The following is a 21,383-nucleotide window of genomic DNA, read 5'->3' as shown; positions in this document are numbered from 1 at the left end:
AGTAACTCAAATAGACCTTCTTTTCCCCCAAAAGCTTGAGAACGTTTATCTCTGCGAGCCATACGTAAGGGCATCACCAGAAGTGAAGACAATCAATGTTTGTTGGGCCGAGATAGGGGTAGGATGCGAGACGGGCGCGAATCTGATGCCACAGCGTACATCCTCTTGGGCGGGAGAACTCGGATTTCCCTCGATATCGGTGATCTCGAGGCGCACAATCCAGGCAAGGTGCATATCCAGCGCCCGCAAAATGCCCTGGTTAGTGGGAAGCCATGCGCTCCAGAATCGGCGACTGCCAACAAGCAGGGAGGGGCTGGCTTCGCGCGGGATCAAAAGGAAAGCAAGCATACTAGTTAGTAAATGTAAAATGGAAAAAGAGAAAAAAAGCAAAAGGGCGGCAAGATATCAGATTGGGCCGCAAGAGGCAAAGGATCTTCCCCGCCGCGAAGGGAAGCTCTCCGAGGGTGGGCGCCACAGATAACTTCCGCGGAGATAGTTTGATCTAGCCGTCCTCCCTTTAGCTCCAAGCCATATATCCTGTCCCTTCCTTTCTTCTTTCCTTAGCACGAAACCGATCTAGCGGCAAGGCCGAGAAAAAGGGTTTGTAAGGTTTCGAAACCTCAAACGTCAAAATGGAGTCCTTGGGTAGGTGCTTTGGGGCGGTCATGTCAGGAGAGAAGCACGATTATATCATAGCAGGGGTCCTTATCTTGGAGATTTTGGGAGTTTGGAAGCTGTGGGTGTGTAGCCATTTTCGGGGTCTCGTTTTGATTACCTATCAGATAAGAGGAGGTCTGGGGTGGCATGGGTTCATGGTGGCCTTCGATTCTAGCTAATCATGGAAAAGGCTCTTCTTGTCTGTGGAGATGACGAGAGTGTGAGGCTTATCATTATCAGCTGGAGCTGAAGCTGTGGGGATTCGTCGCGATACGCTCGCTGCAAGATGTTGATTTGATCCAGGTACCTTTGTACTTCGTGCTCGCTTGGAAGATCAATCTTATCTAAGCTTCGGGATGATTCAGAAATGAAGCTTGAGCAAAGTTGAGACGGATCTGCAGAAACAGTCAAATCTGCAGACGATAATCGGAGAATCGACACAGTCCTTCAACTGATCTTGAAGACATGCGAGTACTCTGGTGCCTTGCTTTGCAGATTAGGTTTCCTGGTTTCCGTCGCCAATCGCTGCAAATGTTAGACGATGGCAAAATCGATCCCCTCCAGCTCTGCTTTTTGGCCGATTTACGAGTTGTACTTCGTATATTACCTCTAGTCTCATATCAATGCGATATTCAGATAAAACCCCTCCGGTTCCCACGGGTCCCGATGTCTCCTTTCCTCTTCTCCATCAGGTGACGATAGCACTAGCAATTACTTCGACGATACGATACCTTGTTGCTGAAATCCATAGGCATGACAACACTTTCACTCTCATCCCCTCCCATACCAACGCTCTCATGTGAGATCGGACGGATGGTCGACAAAAAAAAGTGAGGGGTTGGTGCCCGGTGGGACTACCCCAGATGGCTTTCTGAGTTGGCAACGACCAAGTTGACCAAAGCGGGAGAGAGAGCGAAATATTGATCCCTCTCTGCAACAAACATCGTCCGAAGCAACGAAATTGCCAGACAAACCCGCGTTCAGCTCCAACCTACCAGCAGCCAGCCAGCGATCCTGGTGCTGCGACGAGACACCCAAATGGGCAGGTCAACGTGACCACCCCGAGAGCCACGCTTGTACTCAATCGGCCGACAAGTTCCCTTGGCGAAGATCCTCAAGATAGCGAAATAAAGAAGGTGTGAACGACGTCACACACCACTGAAGACTTGGCCTCTCCAAGCCTAGTGTAGCAATCTATGAACACATAGGTCATAGTGCACATTATCTTGCTAACGCGTGCAGCGTGACACGGACGCTGCTAACACCTTGGGTCCTTTCTCATCGTGAAGAAGGGCACCAAGAGTATATTTTAGTTTGCACGAGGACTGGCTATCATAAAAGATGGAGAAACCCATGATGTCTTCATGACAGTCGCGTCCAGTCTCTTCATCTCGTAAGAAACCTTGTTAATTTTTTATTTTCACTTATCCGAGATAGCCCTCCAAATACTTCCTAGGCTCCTTGTTATACTTTTTCGGCGGAACCGGATCGAGATTTTCTTTTTCTCGCGTGCTTCCATCTCCTGCAGTTGTTACGTACAAGAAAACGTACCGGCGTGTGGGGTTTCGGGGGTCTTTTGGCGTCTTTTGGCGTGTTCTGGTGTGTTCCCAATGTCCTTCCGTGGTGTTTGAAGCCTCATTTGCCGTGTTGTTCCCACGCCATCGGGTCGCTGTATCAACGAAAGACGGGTCGGGTCGGGATGCGTAATGCGCGCAAACCCCAGACCAAGGCTTGACACACATCTGGGAAAAGAAAAAAAAATAACAACACAGAGTGGAGAGGCCTTTTGGGATTGAAATTAACATTGGAAGGATCGTGGAAGAGGGCTGGGCCGAAAAAAAAAAAAAAAAAAAAGCGTCTTTTTCTTGTCGTTTTGGCGAATCGCAGGCGGACAGTTTGCAATTATTAATTGGCGCAAAACCGACTCTAACACCATAACTGTAGCGTCCTCTTCCCAGACCGCCAACACCAGGCACCTAAACTCTTCCGACCGGCCGAGTCAATGTTGATTGAGTTGGCGAGTGTACCCGCCTAGGCTTGCTGGATGATAAGTTTACACCATTGGCTTTGCATTGTAATACTTTTTCTTCGTCTGTGGACCCCAACTTCGGACAACGCCTATGAGATATCCAGCATATCTAAGAAGAAGTACACTCCGTAAAGTAAACTAAATGACCTTGTGCAAACCGTAATATTAATACCAGTCCAGTCCCCACAGAGTCCCTCGTTTGGAGGTACGATTGTACCTGGTCCTGCCCCCAGCCAGCTGGCTTCCCCCAACAATACTGGTTCGGTACCTGAGGACCCCCTGACATCCCAGCGTCGCAGCGTACACGAATCAGTGTGCTGTGTTGTCCTTTCCCCGAGGTCCTTTGTACGTCCCTTTGTCCCTCCTTCCGACCTGGCGGTCGCATCCACTTGACGCTTACCGCATTCGTACGTCCCACCATTTATTGACTTGATCTCATCCGTCCCGCGACCCCCGTTTCGCTCCTTCCAAATGCCTGCCAAGGCTTCCTCTCCATCGTACTAATACCGGCACTGCCTTCCACCACATCTCAGCCCAACCAACGAATTCTCACTTTCCGCCTTACATTCTTGCATCGCGACCACCAGTCATCCGGTCTTAACTTCGAAACTCCCCCCTTCCGACTCTCTCATCGTGTCAGAACCGAAGTATGAAGACAGAATACACCGAGCAAACGTCGCAGCAAAACCAGTCACCAGTCTACCGCCCCTTAAAGCCATCATGGCCAGGTCGCTCAGAGGTGGCAAGGACCCTAAGTTAGTAGCCGGGCCTGCGTGCACTGCCTGTCCTCCCCTCCGCGGCACCGCGACCACGACGACCACATCTACCATGAAGCCGGTGACGACAAAACACAACATCGCCGCCTTACCCGTGCAAATTCCTACAAAACCGAAGCGAGACCCAAGTGCATATTGGACCAAACACCAGCACAATCGACACCGATCCCACCGGCCACGAGACGTATACTCCCCTGACGCCGTGCCGCCTTCGATCCATGCCCTGTTGGCTGTCACTGCCATACCCCGTCCAAAGGGTGGTGCTCGTGGAAATGGAAGCGCGCGGAGGAAATCGAAGACCGAGGGTGTAAATATAATCGAAGTTACGGCTGAGAGGGATTCGGTGTCGGCGGTGCCGGAGGTGCCGGAGAAAGAGCTGAGCATCTCGCCTGGTAGGAGTCCGATGGACCTCTTGCTCTCGGACCCGGAGGATTTGACCGACTGTCGTGATGATGACTCTTCATCGTTCAACGACGGCGTCGTCGGCTCTTTTTCGTCGGGTCGAACAGCTTCTTTAGAGTCCGTACCGTCATTATCAGGTTCGGCGTCACCCTTGGATGCTAGTTTGTCAATTGGATACACTCCAGTGACTCCCCCTCCTTATCGAGGTCGCCGAAGATCATCGCAACCCACACGCCGCTCCCTCACGCCTGTTTCGTCATCCCCTGGAGGGGGAACCTTCGCTCATCCTCTGTCGACGAGGGTGGACATTGAGGAGCTGGACTTCAGGGTCTTTGAATCCCCAGCAGACGGTACCAATGCGAAGCGCGAGGGTACCTTTTCACGGTTACCTCTCAAGTCAGCATTCAAATCCAACTTGACGGCGTCTCTGCGCGCCATCCGCTCGGCAGCCAAATCTTTCTCTTCTCTAACCCTGGCGTCTATCCCACCAGACGACTTTCTCACCCGATCCATTCTTACCATCGACCCCAAAGTACCATACACCGATGAAAAACGGCCACCCGTTTTCGATGAAGAGCCATCAGCTGCTCTTCGGCGGTACCTCAACCCGTCCACTGGGTCACCACTGGACTCTGGCCCGACAAACCTACCGAGGTCGCGGACGAGGGCTTTCACCGCGTCGATCCAGATGCAGACTTACAAGGTCCAACGATCCCAGGGTGCCATGGGTGGGGAGACCCCCTCTCCTGGCTTATCTCGCTCTTCCTCTTCAACGTCGTCATCCTCCTCCTCTCAGTCCAGCCAGCCTCAGCGCCAAACGTCGAACAACCCTCCTAGTGCCATGCGACAGCGCGAGATGCGCGAAAACTCGGATTTTATCCGTATCGCCGTACTCGAGATGGCCATGCGCAAGCGCGGGAAGCTCGACGACCAGCGGCCGGGCCGCGCGAGATGGGCTCTGCCGCCAAGGAAGCCGATTACGAGGCCGTACGAGGTCCGATCTGACGGTGTTCCGATGCGATGGGTACCTGTGAGTTGCTAAATGGAACGAAAGAGTGATCCATTTATTCTTCGATGTCCTGTCTTGACACATGGGCTCCATCACACGATATATTTCCAGACGTGGGGAGTTATGCCACGTGCTGGCCAGATTACGCCATTTTCCCCCCGACATTATTTGCATTTACTTTTCGAGCAATCAAGATCAGATGCATGACGTTATGACGCTGGATCGAACTTTCCGCGGCTTATCTCTTATCGCTTTGCATTACGACTTTTTTTTTTTACGCCAGGCTTGTTGACGGATTTTCTGCGACGACGGTATTTTCATTGATTTCTTCTGGACTCGTCATTTTCAGTCGGTGACCGAATCTGGTCGGGACCTGACCCGAACAAATCTCACTCCCCCCCACAATTGGGCTCCCTCACGATGGTCTCAAACTTGCCGGACCCACGACAACTACACTCCACTAGACCAACAGATCCACCACGTCGCCCACAAGGACTGCTACGCTCTACCTGTTGTCGGTCACTGGTGTCACTGGTCACGAGACCAATACCGAGCGAGGCCGAGTTTGGGTTGGCCATTGACGTGGAAGGAAATTCTTAGCCCTCCGGGACCTTTTTTCCTTGGTGGATCCAGATCTGGCTTTAGGGGGAAACCCAAAACCAATGACTACCACGAAGAAACTTTTTCTTTTTTTGGCCCTCTTCGAGAGATGCAGCATTTTCACGGCGCGAACGGGAGTACCGGAGAACTTTTTAGCGGGCACGCATTTTTTTTTTTCTTGTTTTTAATGCCCCACATATCTTCGAAGATTGAAGAGCTTTGCATTCACAGCGGGGGATGATATATCACACTTAAGACAAGGTGCTGCATGCGTCGACATTGATTTCTCTGATACAGAATACAGACTTAGATTTAGCGTTGTTTAACTTCCTCGCTGGAAGTTTTTCTTTTAAGAAGCATATTCCATATACTCGTTTATTTCCTCGGGTGGTTTTTATCCTGCTGGGCTTGTAGGCGTTGCGCGAAGTGAGCAATGTTTTCGGTTGTCTCCGAGATTCTCCCTGGGTGCGGGTTACTTGAAATGCGTGATGAGGCAGGACGCAATCTGTCCGAGGCAGGACGCAATCTGTCCGAGGCAGGGACTTGGTTTAATGGCAGCGCATAAAGAGATCTGTGCAAACCCCCCCAACCCCACCGCTTTTCCCCCAGAGAGACGGAGAGACAGCCCTCGAGGGCACCAGAATTGCTTGAAGCTGGTGACCATGGAAACGAACTATGAAGAGCAATCTAGGACCCAAGACGACGGACGACGGTTGGCATCGCACACCTGCGTTGAGTCAGTTCGAGATACATAGCATCCGTGATTACGTCAATTCTTAGCCTCGATCACAGTTTTCGCGGCCAAGTCCTTTCGGCAATGCCTCCGCCTCATCAACTCAGCCTATCTTAGCCTGGTGATAGTAGCCTCATCCGGAGGACGTCGCCGTGAGGGTCGTTCTATAGGACGCTTCAAGCTTCAAGTTGGGTTCAAATCTCGCCGTGGTCTCGATATCGGCCGCAGACCAGAAAACCGTAAAGTGCGTCCCTTGGCCAAAACGGTCTCGTCATGCTTTGTGCTCGGTTGCTGCCATTTTTCCTTGTCCACTTCCTTGGCCACTTCGTTACGCGTGTGTTGAGTTCTTCGGGGGCTTTGGAAGGACGAGAAGGTCCTCACAGAGGAACGAGATAGAACCCCCCCCCCCCCCCCTTTTTCCCCCCCAAACCGCCGCGTACTGAGGGATAATCTCCCGTTTTCTGTGGCTCTGCTTGCCGAACAGCCTGAGGATCATTCTCAACCCGAGGAAGAGACGGACGTCGGTGAAGGAGACACACCTCTATTGCTCGGTATGTTGAGCCAGGCATTCATCACGTCTCTTCTCTCTGGTAGAGGGGGCGGAGCCTTGCGAGGTCAGGCTCCGCGTGAGAGCCAGAGCTACTTGAGCCTATGCCAACATGTCTAGATTTTCTGGGAAGACATCGCTACACAACCGGAGGTCTGTTCTCCTCTAAAAAGACGGGACATTGTTGCCAAAACTGTGCCTACACCCATACGATCACCCTAGTCCTCACATGCGGTGTGGCCTTCCCCAAAATACCTCATCCATCGAACGCCCTCAGGACGAGATAGGATACAACGTCCGACCTATTGACGAGGCTCTCTCCTAGGATGTCGAGGCGGATGAGGGCAAGCACAACAGATGAGGAAGGGGGGAAATACAAGTCCTTACATGGTTCAAGACTTTCAGTGTTTTTGGGTGCGGCAGCATGTGGTGACCCCGTTGTCCAGTTCTATATCTCAGCTAAAGTTGTTCAGGTTCATGTCTAGGATCGTTCATATCACCTCGGGGGAAGGAACCATCCCCGTCCCTCTCTCCCTCCTTCCCTCTCGTCTCACCCCAAAAGGGAGCCCAAAATAGCTTTATATATGAGGGTACGGACCGAATCTATCAGCCGAGTTGTTCAAGTGAGCCTGCACTCATGATGGTCTGGCGGGCCAAGACCAGACGACTCACAAGGCTAGAAAACGACCCCGGATTGTTTTCGTAGGCGAAGGGTTCGATCCCGGAGCCGAGCTTTTTTGCCATTTTTCTTTTCCAACTACATTTTCACTTTTTTCCCCTCCCCTTGAGAAACCTTGGACTATTTTGATTATATTTTTTAAAAAGTTTTTTATAAGTCACAGGGAACATCACTGGAGAAGGATCAAATCAACTAATTGCTTTAAAGACGCTCCTGTATTGTTTCGTTATCTACCCATCTCTCGGTTTCTCTACATCTCGCATCAATGCGTCTTGTCAGCCAACTTCTCTAGATGCGCCTAAGTGACGACAAGAAAAGCCCACTGCCTCAACAACTAGCACCACCAACATGGACAAGGTATGTCTGGGCCGACGGAATATAAGTTCCCTGGACGAATCCCATCTCAGAGTCGTCCGTGCACGCTTTGACGATGGCTTCGGCCATCGGAGCCAAGTCCGAACACATGGGGCTAGGGCGGAGACCGTTCATACCGCACATGAAGATGCCGGAGTGGTAGCTGCAGCTCACACGGGCACAGGTCTCGTTGCGGGGATGGGCGGGAATGTAGCAGGGGTGAAAGACTTCTTTGAGAACGTTGATGCCTTCCATGATTGGTTCCTTCCACGCGGGCCTGGAAGTGAACGCGGGATCGAGGCAGTCGATGATCACTGGGGTGGCCTTGTCTGTCTTCTGTGGGGTGGCATTACAGTTAGATATATGGCCCTACATTATAGGTTGCTTTGGCCCGGAGTGTTGGAGATGTATGGGTGTTGTGGAGAGAGAGAGGAGAGAGAGAGAGGGAATCTTACCGAGGCAGGGTTGGAATCAGACGGGACGATGGAAGGATGGGCGTCGTTCATGGCTTGGATGAACTGCTCTTGGCTGATGCCGGGCTTCATGACGTTCATTTGGGCCAGAGCCTCCTAGGAAACCAGAAACGTTAGTGAAACTTTGGCGGGAGAGAAAGAGAGAGAGAGAGAGAGTGTGTGTGTGTGTGTGTGTGTGTGTGTGGAGTGGGCATGTACCTCGATTGTTCCCTGCAGGGTGATGGCCTCATCTCCGAACTTGAAGTCCCAGCTCATGGGGACCTCGACGAAGCCATCGGGAAGACTTGGGCCGTTGACGGGGACAGCCTGGGCCCGAGCCTGTTGGACGAAGCTCGACTGTATATTTCCAAATAGTTAGCCATTGATGCCAATCGGTCTCTAAAGAACATCAAGAGGTGAAGGAGAACTTACGCTGGGGGCCAAGGTGATGCTAAGAAGCATCAAGGCATAGGAGGCAATACTACGCATGATGGTGTTTGATGCGGAGTGCAACTGCGGCAGAGTTATGAGGTAAGGAACCTGTGGTGAGGGAGTTTGGAAAAAGGACGAGATGTGAGGCTCTGGGATTTCTACTCATTTTATGGTTGTTTTGAGATTTGTTGTCAATTAGATGTCCTCCCTTAAATTTAGTGTCCTATTGATGTGATTCAATCACTTGAGCAATGGACTTTCCTCTTCTCCTAGAGGCAAGCAAGAGAGCAAGAGCGATACCCATTCCACCTTCCTTCCAGGCAAATCCCAAGATCAAATAAAGTCCATTATCCCCCGTTGTAGCCTTGAAATATTAAGTAAACCGAGCCAACGCCAACCCATTACCAGAATCAAGTCTCGAAACAAATATTATACATCACTTATATATGTCAAAAGACCAAGAAGCAAATCCGATCTCACTCTACACCCTTCGCCGGGGCGGAGAGCACGCCGGAATCCGCTCCACAACCACGACGCCACTTCATCCTGGGACAGGCTCTTGTAATTTTGCTGGGAAATGAGGAGGAAGGCTTCCGAACAGAGGACTGTGCTCTCATCTTCCGAGTTTTGCTGGTATTGGGCTTCAAATTCCGGTCGTAGCAGGTATGCCGGGAATGGCGGGCATGGGGCGCCGGCTTGGGAAGGACCAGCTGCGGAGACACAGGGTCCCGGAACGTCTTCGAGGATTTGTTCTTCTGGATCTGGGCACGCCCGGTCCTTTAGATTTTGGCAACAGGAATTATTTTGATATTCATTGTTGGTTGCAGAGGAGCCGCGTTCGTTCGCTGGGCGATCTGGCAAATTTCCAACTGCAGGGTCGTCGACGGGTTCGGGCTCTTCCTCATCCTCATCCAGGTACGGATCGGTGTTCGTCGACGCCACGGGACTCTCCGACCCCGGCTCTATTCCTCCCTGTTGTAGTTGTCGTGAAGGAGGAGCGGCAGTGGTGTCAACATTCGCCACATCATCCTGGTCGTGGTTATGATCATGATTGTCACACCGAGCTAATTCATCCTGCAAACTCTTTACTTTGCCCTCGAGAGACGATATAGTCTGCGACATCTCATCGACTTTCTCCTCCAGCTCGGCAATGTACTCTCTCCGCCGAGCGCGATGGCGCCTTTGGTTGTTCCGGACCCGTTCTAGTGTGTGCTCGGCGGAGACTCGCTGCCGTCTCCGTGGCTTGGCAGGGGACTGGGGAGACATAATGGGCTAGGCTAACGAATGTACCTATAATAGGACTCTTATTGCAATGTTCGATATGTCACTGAGCTGAAAAGGCGGGAAAGGCGGAACCTAACTGCCCTCCGAGAAGCAAAGCGTAGGGGCTAGAATCTGTCGACGATCCAAGGTCAGGTCTTGGCGAGTGCAACTGTGGAGGCGCAGTGCGGTGACATATCGATTTAAGTGTTTAGTCAGCACCTCGTTCATCTCGGGTACCTTCAAATTTGGTACAGATTGATAAGTACAGATTGATAGTTCAGATTGATCTGCCCACAATCACCGAGCTGTCGTACGCAAGGACCGGGGATCAGTTCAAAGTCGAACACGGAGAATCTCCCAGTGACATATCGAGGGTAGCTGTGCCAAGGTATAAGAGCGCCGGCGATGCTTTCCAAGGCGAAAAAATAGAGAAATGCCAGTTGCGATCGTAAACTCTAAGGGTCTCCCATCAAAGTAATCCAGGCATCCCTTCACCCCTCGCAACAATCTACAACAATCTCCAAAATGACAGATTCACAGCAAATCTACAACGAAGTCAATAAACATTACGGCTCAGTTACCAAGAGCAGTTCGGGCCAGTATGAGCATGCCGTGGCCAAAGCCTTTGGGTACACCGAGGAGGATCTCGTGGGGCTACCCGACGGAGCAAACCTGGGTCTTAGCTGTGGGAATCCAATTGCGCTTGCGAAACTGAATGAGGTTCGAGCTATTGGAAATCCAGAACCGTATTCCGCTCCTATTTTTCTGACATTGGCAGGGCGAAACCGTTGTCGACCTTGGATCCGGCGCCGGTTTCGATGTCTTTGCAGCCTCCAAAAAGGTTGGAGAGAGCGGAAAGGCCATCGGCGTGGATATGAATGAGGCAAGGAGAAAGCCACATCCCGGTTTATCTCAACTGACATACGGAATCTAGCTAACATCTAGCATCCATCTTTCTAGAACATGATTGCCAAAGCCAACGCAAACAAAGCCAAGGTCGACGCAGCCAATGTCGAATTCATCCAAAGTCCCATCACATCCATCCCACTTCCTGACAACACCGCCAACTGCATCATCAGCAACTGCGTCATCAACCTCGTCCCGGACGCGGACAAGCAAGCCGTTTTTACTGAAATGTTCCGGCTGCTCAAGCCCGGCGGTCGAGTGGCTATCAGCGACATCCTTGCGCGGAAGCAGTTTACCGACGAGCTGAGGAAGAACATCGCCTTGTATGTTGGTTGCGTGGCTGGTGCGAGCCAAGTGAGCGAGTATGAAACGTACCTCAGAACAGCGGGGTTTAATGGTGGGTCAAATACCTCGTCTCTCCTCACCCGCACGCTTGTGTTGTTTGCTAAGTATTAAATCTCGCTTCTAGATATCCTGATTGTCGACGCGAAGAGTGACTTGAATGCCTACGTTACCGTTTCTCGAGATGATGGATCCTGCTGTGCGCCTGCTGCTTCTGTTCCTTGCTGCGGAGCATCCAGCCAGACCTCGAAAGCTTCGATGGAGACTCTCGCCAAGACGATGGTGGAGGAGTCCGGGGTTACGGACTTTAATGAATGGGCCGGTAGGTGCACCACAGTGAAATTGCAAAAGAAGAAACAATCCAGCCCTTCCGTAGCTCATTTACTAACTGGCCATTCCACCAGGGTCATTCAAGATCTATGCCATTAAGCCTTCGGGCACGACTGATGCCAATTCCGCCAATCCTGTCAAGACTTGTTGTGCGGGACAATCGTGTTGCTAAGGTCGTGTGTTCACTTGCCTATTTCAGCGCTGCCTAGTGTTTTGATTGGTGGGCCTAGTCACTGTCCCATTGAAATAGTATGTTCAATTTGAGAGTATCATTCACTATTATCAACCTATTTAAAAGCCCTTGATTCCTTTTTTTCTCACCGTTGTACGTCTTACATGCCAAACGGCCAAGTTTCCTCGAGCTCGAGGGCCGTCGGGGGCTGATACTTTTCGAACGCCCTCACAGCCTTCGACTCATCGAACCAGACGTAACCATCAAATTCCTTCGCCAGCATCGACGGCGCGTAGTGAGCCCTAAGCTCATTATCCCGTTTATAAATCACACCAATGTACCTCTCCAGTCGCCTCTTGGTCAACTCATCCCACACCTCCTCGTCGCACTTCCCCTTCCGTAGGTCGAGCAAGAAACTCGGCAGCCCGACCGCATGCATCAACTCCTCGTAGCTGCCCCTCATGCCGGGTCTTACACTCATGATATTCATGTCGCCGCCCCAGCCGTGCGCGGCGGCCACGGTCCCCGTGTACGTGCCGGTGCCGATGTTGAGTGCCGTGTCCCCGAAGGTCTCCTTGCAGAGCTGACCGATGTTGAGCTCGTTGCGGCCTGCGCCCATATCCGTGGCGCGAGCGTCGCCGATGTGACTGTTGTGAGCCCACACGATGGCCTTGGATTCGGGGCCGCGGTGCTTCATGATACGCAGGAGGGTCTGGAACATGTGGGTGTCGCGCAGATTCCAGCTCTCGTCGCGGCCGTGATACATGGACTTGTAGTACCGCTCGGCGTCGGCGACGACGCGAGCATTCTGCTCTCCGCTGTGGAACTCTTCTCCGTCCTCCAAATGCGCCGAATATTCTAACCTCTTGGATAGCATATCCCTAAGCATTTCGACGACGTCCTTCTCATAGCCAGCAAACGTCGTCATCAACATCTCGAGCCCGTACTCGTGGGGGTCCTTGGCGAAAACCATCAACCCGCCATACCTCTCCCTCGCCACCTTGGCCATGGGCGGATCGACCTTCTCAAGGTATTGAATCACCGCATTCATCGAACTTCCCATCGAATACAAATCCAAACCATAAAACCCCGCCGCCTTCTGCACGTGCTTCCCCTTATTAAACTCCCTCAACCACACCACAAAATCATGCACCTCCATATTCCTCCACATCCACGTCGGAAACCTCATAAACGGCGGCTCCTTCGCCTTCGGCGCCGGATCAATGCCGCTCGAGGGCCCAACGCCGCGGCGATGGCGCACGAAGCGATCCACGGCTTCGGCGTCGGGCCAGTCGGCCTCGACGGCGACGATGTTGAAGCCGTGGTGCTGGATCATGTGCTTGGTGATGGCGGCGCGGGCGGCGTAGAATTCGGAGGTGCCGTGGGAGGCGTCGCCGATGAGGAGGACTTTGCAGTCGGCATAGCGGTCGAATTGGCGGGCGAGGTGCTCGGGGGATTCGGTGAGGGTGGGGAGGGGCTCGGCGTGGGTGCGGATAAGGTGGGCGGCGGTGTCGAGGGAGCGGAGGGGTTGGGGATTTCGGGAGAGTCTAGTTGCCATTTTGGCGAGTCTGAAACATAGCTCTCGATAGTTGGATAATGCGAATAGTGTAAGCTAGTTACTTCCACGGAATCTGATAAGAGTGAGAAATTGAGTAAATTTTATATAAACAATTTTTTGGGAAAATTTTGAGAATTCGACCTTCGCTTGATATGTATAGAGATATGGACATCAGAGGCAGGTATTTAAACGTCTTGAGGATATCAATGGGAGATTCCGGGATGGCGTGACGTTGACGGCCATGACATCGGTCTCGCCCATCATCAGTGGCGGCGGTGGCTCACCGTCATCAATATTGAAAAGCATACTTCATGATTTCAGAATGATGTAAAATTCTGGACCCAAACTCCTCACGTATCCATCAAATTTAGATTCATCTTCACTTGGATCATTGGTCGGTACGAAAACTGCTGTGTATTACCGTGTCGCCACCCTCTCTTGGATCATGATCTACGGTAAGGTGCTGGGGATGTTCGATCAGTCTTCTAGCCATTGATTGAAGGTGATGTGACCGAAGTGATCTAGTAAAGTGACCATTGATGGTTTGATGGCGCACCGAGACTTTCCACTCGTATCAGATCGCCACTGAAGCTGGTGAAGCTGTGGATGCAGTTGCAGCCTCGACGGAATGCATGACATCATTCAATCTTCTGACTGCTTGTCTACGGACAATTAATTGCCTTGAATTGATTCCCAATGTCGGGCCAATAGGCAGATCGCTTACTTGGGTTTCAAGCTCGAAACCTCGTGAACGATTAGTGCCCACACTATAATCTTATATCACCTTCTTTTAAGCTCAAAGGTGAAGCTGGGGAGATGAACTGGCAAAAGACCTCTGCAGCATCCAATGTGCCAAGCGTACACTACTTGTTACATCAAATCAAATGGCCCCTGTACCCACAGTACTGCGTAAATCTCTAGCCAGCCCGTTGCCAATTGATAGAAGATGCTAATAATGCTTGGGACTAGTCGAGATCGAGATCAGTGTCCGCGGTGGTGATGGACGAAGGCTGCTGAGCTTTTGTCGTTAACTGTTGTAGCTATATGGTCAACACAATCAATAGCCCGGCGCTAAGGACGCATTCTCCTATCAATCTTTAGTTAGTACGCTAAATCGATCCTATGTCAATCCATCGTATTGTACGAAGTATATAGCGCAAACTGTCAAGTAGCGAAGATCTCACCTACCAATCCGTAGAGATCAATTGATCTCGAAGACTGCATAATAACGAGCGGGGTGGACAGTTCTTACCAAAGCCCCAACACCTCCGACATTCCGGAGACTCCAAGAAGCTGCTCCAAGGCGTTGCGATCGTAGCTCAGTGCACTGCAGTACTTCGCACTTCGTACTCCATCCACTCTTTATGCAGCCACTTAAACTACCATCGGCTGTCTTGGCGTGGAAATTAGCCGATAGGGCTTAGTTGCCTGGCTCAGCGGGGACGGGAATAGGGACTGGGGCCCCTGGTCAATGCCAGTCGAGGCTGCGGCAATGGGCTCTCAAGTTCGTTCGACCATTCAATGCTGGTGCTGTCGACTAAGCAACACATGCCCACCATTCTGCATTTCATCTCTGATGTCTGATTTCAGGTGGTTCCATGTCTGCATGTAAGATTACTTCAAACTTGTATGATTCGACAATAGTGAAGTCGTCATCGCTCGGCTGATCTCATTGTTGTGAACTAGCCTTGAGTCTTGGGATTTCCACTTGCTACTTCAAGATCCTTATTTCTCATTCTAGCCCAACTCGCTCAAAATTTAATCTTGATTATTTATTTACTTATTTATCTACAGGGAGCTTTGAGCTTTGCGGCCCTCGGCTGTTTTGCCTGCAGCCTATCAAGCTTGAAACAGCCACAACGTCGGCGTCCTCGATCCGAGCCTCCTCCCCGCCGTTAGCCAGCCCAGACGACAATCTCTCTTTTCTTTTCTTTTCTTTTTTTTTAATTTTTTATTTATTTATTTATTTCTTTTTTGTGTGAACGGAAAAGATGTTGCAATGCGCTTGTGCTTTCTGGAAAATCTCGACTCATTCCGTCGCTCCGAGAGGTTCACACTTTCACACTTCCGCCCCATCGAAGGGTCTGCATGACCTTCTCTGCTGAGGGATCGACATTTCCGACGAACGAAAAGGTTCGGCGCAGGGGCCTTCGCCTTTGGTCTTCGTCAGGGGCAACCCTTGCTGACAGATTGTCAAAAATGTTACCTAAACTGGATCTGGTCGCACTTTCAAGGATGATGGCTTGCATCCCCCTGCCCCCTCGTGGGAAATTGGGATGGGATCAATGAATTTGGGTCCCATCGTTCTACGAAGTACTTCGTACATGTGCGAAGTCGTGGTCTCATGTTCTCCGACGCTTCTTTGGAGCTTCGATGTTGAGAGTATATTTGATGATGGAATTTGATGCTGTTTGCTTGTGCTGATTCAAATCTGTCTGTCCGTCTAATCCTCGGTGATACTAACACAACACGATGCCTCTTTGCACTTCACATCGCTATCAATTGATCAGACATACGAAGCCGTTGAGCCTTGCTTCAGCGATTAACCGTCCCGCCCACTCGCAACACTGTCCCGACACCGACACCCTGCAACCGGGGGCGTGTGCCAACATGCCGCACACACCATTACATCACTTGATTGCGACGTGAATGAACGCACAGCAGAAGAACTGTCAACTTGGGAATGTATCCATTCTTAGTTGTTTGGCCATTATCAGTACTCTTAGTCCCGTTGCTCGTCGCTGAACGCCCATCTTTGGTACCTGCGTCATACTGCAAGTTCAGGACTCCGAAAACTCGATCAACCATTTTCTTCAATGCAGCGACCCCCAAGCGCCGCCCGTCCTCGTGAGTACCAGACCACCGGCCCGGCGAGTTTCCAGCGGCAATTCCATGCTGCATTCTATGCCGGCGATGCCAACTCTATGGCAACCCCACAGTCTCTTTCTTCTCCACACGATGAGCTTAACCATGAAGGACTTTGTGGCTTGGTGACGATGCCAAGTTCACTGGTATTGCCACCGTTATGCTTCTGTTCCTGCTCAACCGTGTCTGTCTTGTTTTTCTAGCCTCTCAACCTTCATTACCCCCGTGCGAAGCAGCCACTACGAACTGAACAAGATCACGGCTTGGTCCTTGCGCTCGCCCGTCCTGGGCAACATGATACACATGGACCCTTTAACCGGATCGCGAGTCTGTATCGTGTATCCACTTCGAGGCCAATGGCCAAGAGGTGATCTGCGGTCGGATTCGCAGATCAGTAGCATTCTATCAAGGCAGTTTGGCCGTACGATCTCTTCATCTCATCTCATGTCCCTTCTTTCCCATATCTCCTCCCACCCTTTCACCTACCAAGGGAGGTTCGATGGGCTCGGGCTATTAACTTAAGGACTTAATCCTCCCCCCACATGTTTGATCGGTCCCTGTCCTTCTTTTTCTTTTCTTTCGTCTCTTCGTTTTCTTCTTCAGCGCTCGCTGAAGAATTACATTCTTTTTCCTTTTCGAACTGCTTCGAATAAGAACGACTGAGAATAGTTCCGTGTTCCAATTGAATTGGAACATCCAGGAACCTTAAGAAAAAGCCATGGATCCATTACGCACAGGGACACCAACGCCGCCGACGCTGTCGGGGGGGATAGGCAATGGGACGGCATTAGGGTTGGGAGTACCGGATCGGACGAGTCCGTTGCAGACGTTCGCGCTTCTTATCCTCTTCTCGTTTCCCTCGATGGCGTTGGTTGTTGTGTCATTGAGGGCTGCGGGACGCTGGGCTTGGAGGCAATTCGGATGGGGTATGTCGAATTTCAAGGCCAATCTTGGAGGAGAGAGGAAACTCAGCAAGTGTGCCACTAACACCTCTATTCCAGACGATGGTCTAATCTGCATATCCATGTTTATGTCTGCGATCGAGACGGCAGCAAGCTACAAGTGTAAGTTGAGGAAAGCCAATTTTGAGATGGATCTCTAACTGGAATTAACGCCAAAAACAGTCATCAAAACCAACTACGTCGGTATCAGGGGCCGAGACATCCCACTCCACGACCCCACCGAGGGCATGATCTGGAACTACGCCGTCCAAATTCTTTACAACCCCATTCTCGCCCTTGTCAAGCTCTCCGTCCTCATCTTCCTTTACCGCCTCTTCGCCCACAAGCGCGGCGTGAAGCTCTACGTCCTCGGCCTCGCCGGCATCACCGCCGCCCAGATGGTGGCCGTCGCAGTCGCCATCACCCTGCAGTGCACGCCCATCTCCTTCAACTGGACGCCCACCCTCAGGGGCGGCCGCTGCGTCGATCAACGCTCGCTGTACATATCGACGGCGGCGTTCACCATCTTGACGGATGTGTTGGTGCTTTTGTTGCCGGCGTATATTTTTAGGGATTTGAATATTCCCAAGAAGACGAAGATTGCACTGCTCGTTGTCTTTTTGCTGGGTGGACTGTATGTGCCATGTTTCTTTTTCCCTTTCCCTTCATTTTCTTCCTTTTTATTCTGAATTTGGTGACTAACAACGATTTGTGTGCAGTGTCACCGCGGCCAGTATTGCTCGGCTCGTTATCCTCATCGTCGGCCTCTACGGCTTTGCACCCAACCCTGACCCAACCTACAACATTGGCTTCGTCACCTCCGCCATCGAGACCAACCTTGCCCTCATCACGGCCTCGGCCCCTGCTCTCATGCCCCTTCTCAAGTCCTGGTTCCCTAGCGTGTTCGGCCACAACGAGCCAAGCGGTCGTGAAAAGGCTACCATGAGGAATGCTAGGACCAAGGCCACGCCGAGGGATAGTGATGAGGAAGGTCTCTACACGACCTCATCGGGTGGTCAGAAGCAGTATGGTTAAGGTACTCGGAGTGTCTTGCCCTTTCCTTTTCCATCTTTCTTTTCTTTCCTCTTATATCGTTTTTCATGTCCGAGGTGTTTTAACTTTTAATTTCTTTTCTTACTACGTTTCCCTTTGTTGGTTGCGAGGCGAAGTCGAAAACGGGGGTGTGTCTTGCTGTACGCTACGGTTGCTGGACTGTACGATGTGCGATGCAAAGTTGTCCGTGGCGGAAAGAAGCAAACGCCTTGCTGAGAGTTTCTCTTTTTATCCTTCTTTCTTTTTCATTATACTTGGCGTTACTCAGGTCCAATCAGGGAGTCGGAAACCAAAGTCGGGGGAACACCGCGGGAGGAATACTTGAGGCTTCCTTTTCTTTTACTGTTTTTGATACCATTTTCTTATATGGTTTTGAGGGAAACCTAGTTAATCTTCCTCGTCACAGTCGAAGGGAGAGATGTGTTTACGATTCTTCTGCGAGGGTATTATCTATTTTGTCTCTTTAGAGGAATCGCGAATGAATGGCTAGTGGCGGATGGAGGAGAATGGATTTTCTCTTGAGGAGATGAGATGCGATGCTTCGGTGTAACGGTCATGTCGGAGTTTGCTAGTTCCTTGAGACGAGATTTGTCTTGACAGCAAAATACAAACATATTCAACGTATACGAACCAGTGCTGCTCGCTTCCGAGATACCGTAGCGTGCCCCTGAACGTGGGAGAGTTTTTCTTACACGCACATGAGGTGGCGGCAGGACGGAAAGAGGAAAGGAAAAGCGGCGGATATAGACAGGATGGATGCGGCTTGATGTGTGAGAAGAACGTTTCAGTGTGTGGAAGGACTTGGTCAAATCTTCCCGCTTCCTGCGACGTATGACGGGAAGACTTAAGGAAGAGTCTGTTATTCTCTCGTATTTGTAAAACAGAGAGAAAATTATGTCTTCTTTTGTGAGTTTGTTTGCCATGGCTACGCAGTTTGTTATCTTTTGTTATCTGTTAGAATCTTCCTCTCAATCTCGTGCCATCCCCGACAAGCTCAAAGCAGGTTCCCTGTGTGAGTCAATTGAGACTCACCTACCTTCGGAGAAGCTATTTGCACGAGCAATGTCCATGCCATGAAGCGGAGTGTATGATGCTGGAACTTTTTGATTTCGATCATACTTACTCGCCTGAACCCATCGGGATCGAGTCAACTCAATAATAGGCTCATTCCTTCTCCTAAAACTCACTTTCCCACCGCTGATTTCCGTCCCGTGCAATTGGACAGGTCTCATCCGGAGCTCGGTCGGGAAGCAGACCTCGTCTCCGGAAGGGCGTTGTCTTGCAGTATCAGAAAAAAAAAAGCTAGACCAGACGCGGGGTAGCTCCACCAAGGTGGGTTGTCCCCGAGGCGGCTATCAAGGGCAATTGACGGCCTGGCCTGGGAGGCACAAAGAAAAGAGGTCGAGTAGAGAAAGAGTCATACACGGGATGAGGATTCTCGCATGGAAATTAATGGGTGGATGGCGTGTGCCATTGGATTAGAAATGTGCTCTGGCCTACGAGGTGTAAGCTTCACCGCGAGTTGATGTGTGATGCAATGTGATGTGAGGACAGCATCGATATCTCATGCATGTGGTTGTTGACGGAACTAGACGAGATTATGAGAATCCAGTGAGTTGAGTCGAGACTGACACTTTCAATATATGAGTCAGCAGGGAATATAAGACCAGGACGTGGAAGGAAGGAGATATCAAGGAACCACCGCCCTCTCGAATATCTCTCGAGGTCATCGTCAAAGTCCTCAAGGTTGAACTTGATTAAAGCTTTGTACTTTACCTTCCCTCAGAAATCTGGGCCGACGATCCAGTCTCATTTTTCAACTCAAAGAGAGAAGAAATATATCTTATATATATAGTTTATTATATATCCATATATAAACTCATCCACCATGGCGCCAACCCTCTCCCAACAACACGACCCCATCTTCGGCAAGTCCCTCAAGAAGGACTTCCTCTTCGACCCCGCCTGGACCAACCTCAACCACGGCTCCTTCGGCACCTTCCCCACCGCCATCCAGCAGAAGCGCACCCACTACCAATCTCTCTACGAAGCCCGCCCGGACCCCTTCATCCGCTACGAATACCCCAAACTCCTCGACCAGTCCCGTGCCGCCATCGCGGAATTCCTCCAGGTCCCCGAGGAGACCGTCGTCTTCGTCTCCAACGCCACCGTCGGCATCAACACCGTCTTCCGCAACATCAAGTGGAACAAGGACGGTCGGGACGTCGTCATTAGCTTTTCGACCATCTATGAGGCCTGCGGGAAGGTCATCGATTTCGCTTCGGATTATAGCGATGGTCTCGTCACGGGTAAGGAGATTCCCCTCACGTATCCTCTCGAGGATGATGAGATTCTCCAAAAATTCCGCGACGCCGTGAAGGAGATCGAGGCCGAGGGGAAGCGCGCCCGCTTCTGCCTCATGGACGTCGTCTCTTCGCGGCCCGGCGTCGTCTTCCCCTGGGAAAAGCTCGTCGCCGTCTGCAAGGAACTAGGCGTCTCGAGCGTCGTCGACGGTGCCCAGGGCATCGGCATGGTGAAGCTCGACCTCACAGCCGCCGACCCGGACTTCTTCGTCTCCAACTGCCACAAGTGGCTGCACGTCCCGCGCGGCTGCGCCGTCTTTTACGTGCCCGTTAGGAACCACCACCTCATCGCCACTACCCTGGCCACGAGCCACGGCTACGTGTCCAAGAAGGGCCGCATTTCGCCTTTGCCGCCGAGCTCGAAGAGCACGTATGTGCGGAACTTTGAGTTCGTTGGGACCCTGGATGACTCTTCTTACCTCTGTGTGCCGCACGCTATCGAGTGGCGACGGGATGTACTCGGCGGCGAGGAAAAGATCCTCGCGTATCTGTGGGACCTGAACAAGACGGGCGCCAAGCTCGTCGCCGAGCAGCTCGGCACCGAGGTCATGGATAACAGCCAGGGCACCTTGACGAACTGCGCCATGTCGAACGTGGCCCTTCCCATTTGGGTGGGCGAGCTTGGGGCGAAGGGCAAGGAGACGGATACCGTTCTACCCGCTGACGAGTCGGACAAGGCCTTCCAGTGGTTGTTGACGACTTTGATTGACGATTACAAGACTTTTATTGCGCTCTTTATTCATGATGGTCGGTTTTGGGTGAGGCTGAGCGCGCAGGTTTATCTTGATTTGGACGATTTCAAGTATGGGGCGGATGCTTTGCAGGCTGCTTGCGACCGAATCGCGAAGAAGGAGTATCTATAGAGCATGATAGTGAGGGGCGTTGGTGGGCATATCTCAGACTGCAAATTAGTATATCCG

At 51.4% G+C, this 21,383-nt stretch overlaps 3 protein-coding genes and 3 pseudogenes across 3 annotated transcripts; 4 read left to right on the top strand and 2 right to left on the bottom strand.

Moving 5' to 3' along the window:
* Positions 1 to 3,406: 3,406 nt before the first annotated feature.
* Positions 3,407 to 4,906, top strand: SAPIO_CDS2168 (annotated as a pseudogene; the record flags this gene model as incomplete).
* A 2,853-nt stretch (positions 4,907 to 7,759) lies between these two features.
* SAPIO_CDS2167 (uncharacterized protein) lies at positions 7,760 to 9,936 on the bottom strand (the record flags this gene model as incomplete). Its single annotated transcript, XM_016785273.1, has 5 exons — positions 7,760 to 8,122; positions 8,242 to 8,355; positions 8,458 to 8,595; positions 8,671 to 8,751; positions 9,151 to 9,936. The coding sequence occupies 5 exons, from the start codon at positions 9,934 to 9,936 to the stop codon at positions 7,760 to 7,762; spliced, it is 1,482 nt and encodes a 493-aa protein (XP_016645151.1).
* Positions 9,937 to 10,458: 522 nt separating this feature from the next.
* On the top strand, positions 10,459 to 11,683 carry SAPIO_CDS2166 (uncharacterized protein; the record flags this gene model as incomplete). Its single annotated transcript, XM_016785272.1, has 5 exons — positions 10,459 to 10,653; positions 10,712 to 10,801; positions 10,894 to 11,236; positions 11,309 to 11,503; positions 11,586 to 11,683. 5 exons carry the CDS (start codon positions 10,459 to 10,461, stop codon positions 11,681 to 11,683), a joined length of 921 nt encoding a protein of 306 aa, XP_016645150.1.
* Positions 11,684 to 11,843: 160 nt separating this feature from the next.
* Positions 11,844 to 13,241, bottom strand: SAPIO_CDS2165 (annotated as a pseudogene; the record flags this gene model as incomplete).
* A 3,583-nt stretch (positions 13,242 to 16,824) lies between these two features.
* Positions 16,825 to 18,082, top strand: SAPIO_CDS2164 (uncharacterized protein; the record flags this gene model as incomplete). The annotated part of the gene is made up of 4 exons (XM_016785271.1): positions 16,825 to 17,032; positions 17,108 to 17,170; positions 17,231 to 17,681; positions 17,767 to 18,082. The coding sequence occupies 4 exons, from the start codon at positions 16,825 to 16,827 to the stop codon at positions 18,080 to 18,082; spliced, it is 1,038 nt and encodes a 345-aa protein (XP_016645149.1).
* Positions 18,083 to 19,988: 1,906 nt separating this feature from the next.
* Positions 19,989 to 21,326, top strand: SAPIO_CDS2163 (annotated as a pseudogene; the record flags this gene model as incomplete).
* Positions 21,327 to 21,383: the final 57 nt, after the last annotated feature.

The sequence above is a fragment of the Scedosporium apiospermum genome (genome assembly GCF_000732125.1).
Source record: "Scedosporium apiospermum strain IHEM 14462 chromosome Unknown SEQ_SAPIO_0085, whole genome shotgun sequence".
Taxonomy (NCBI): domain Eukaryota; kingdom Fungi; phylum Ascomycota; class Sordariomycetes; order Microascales; family Microascaceae; genus Scedosporium; species Scedosporium apiospermum.
The sequence above is the reverse complement of the archived record's forward strand: the minus strand, read 5'-3'. Positions and strand labels throughout refer to the sequence as shown.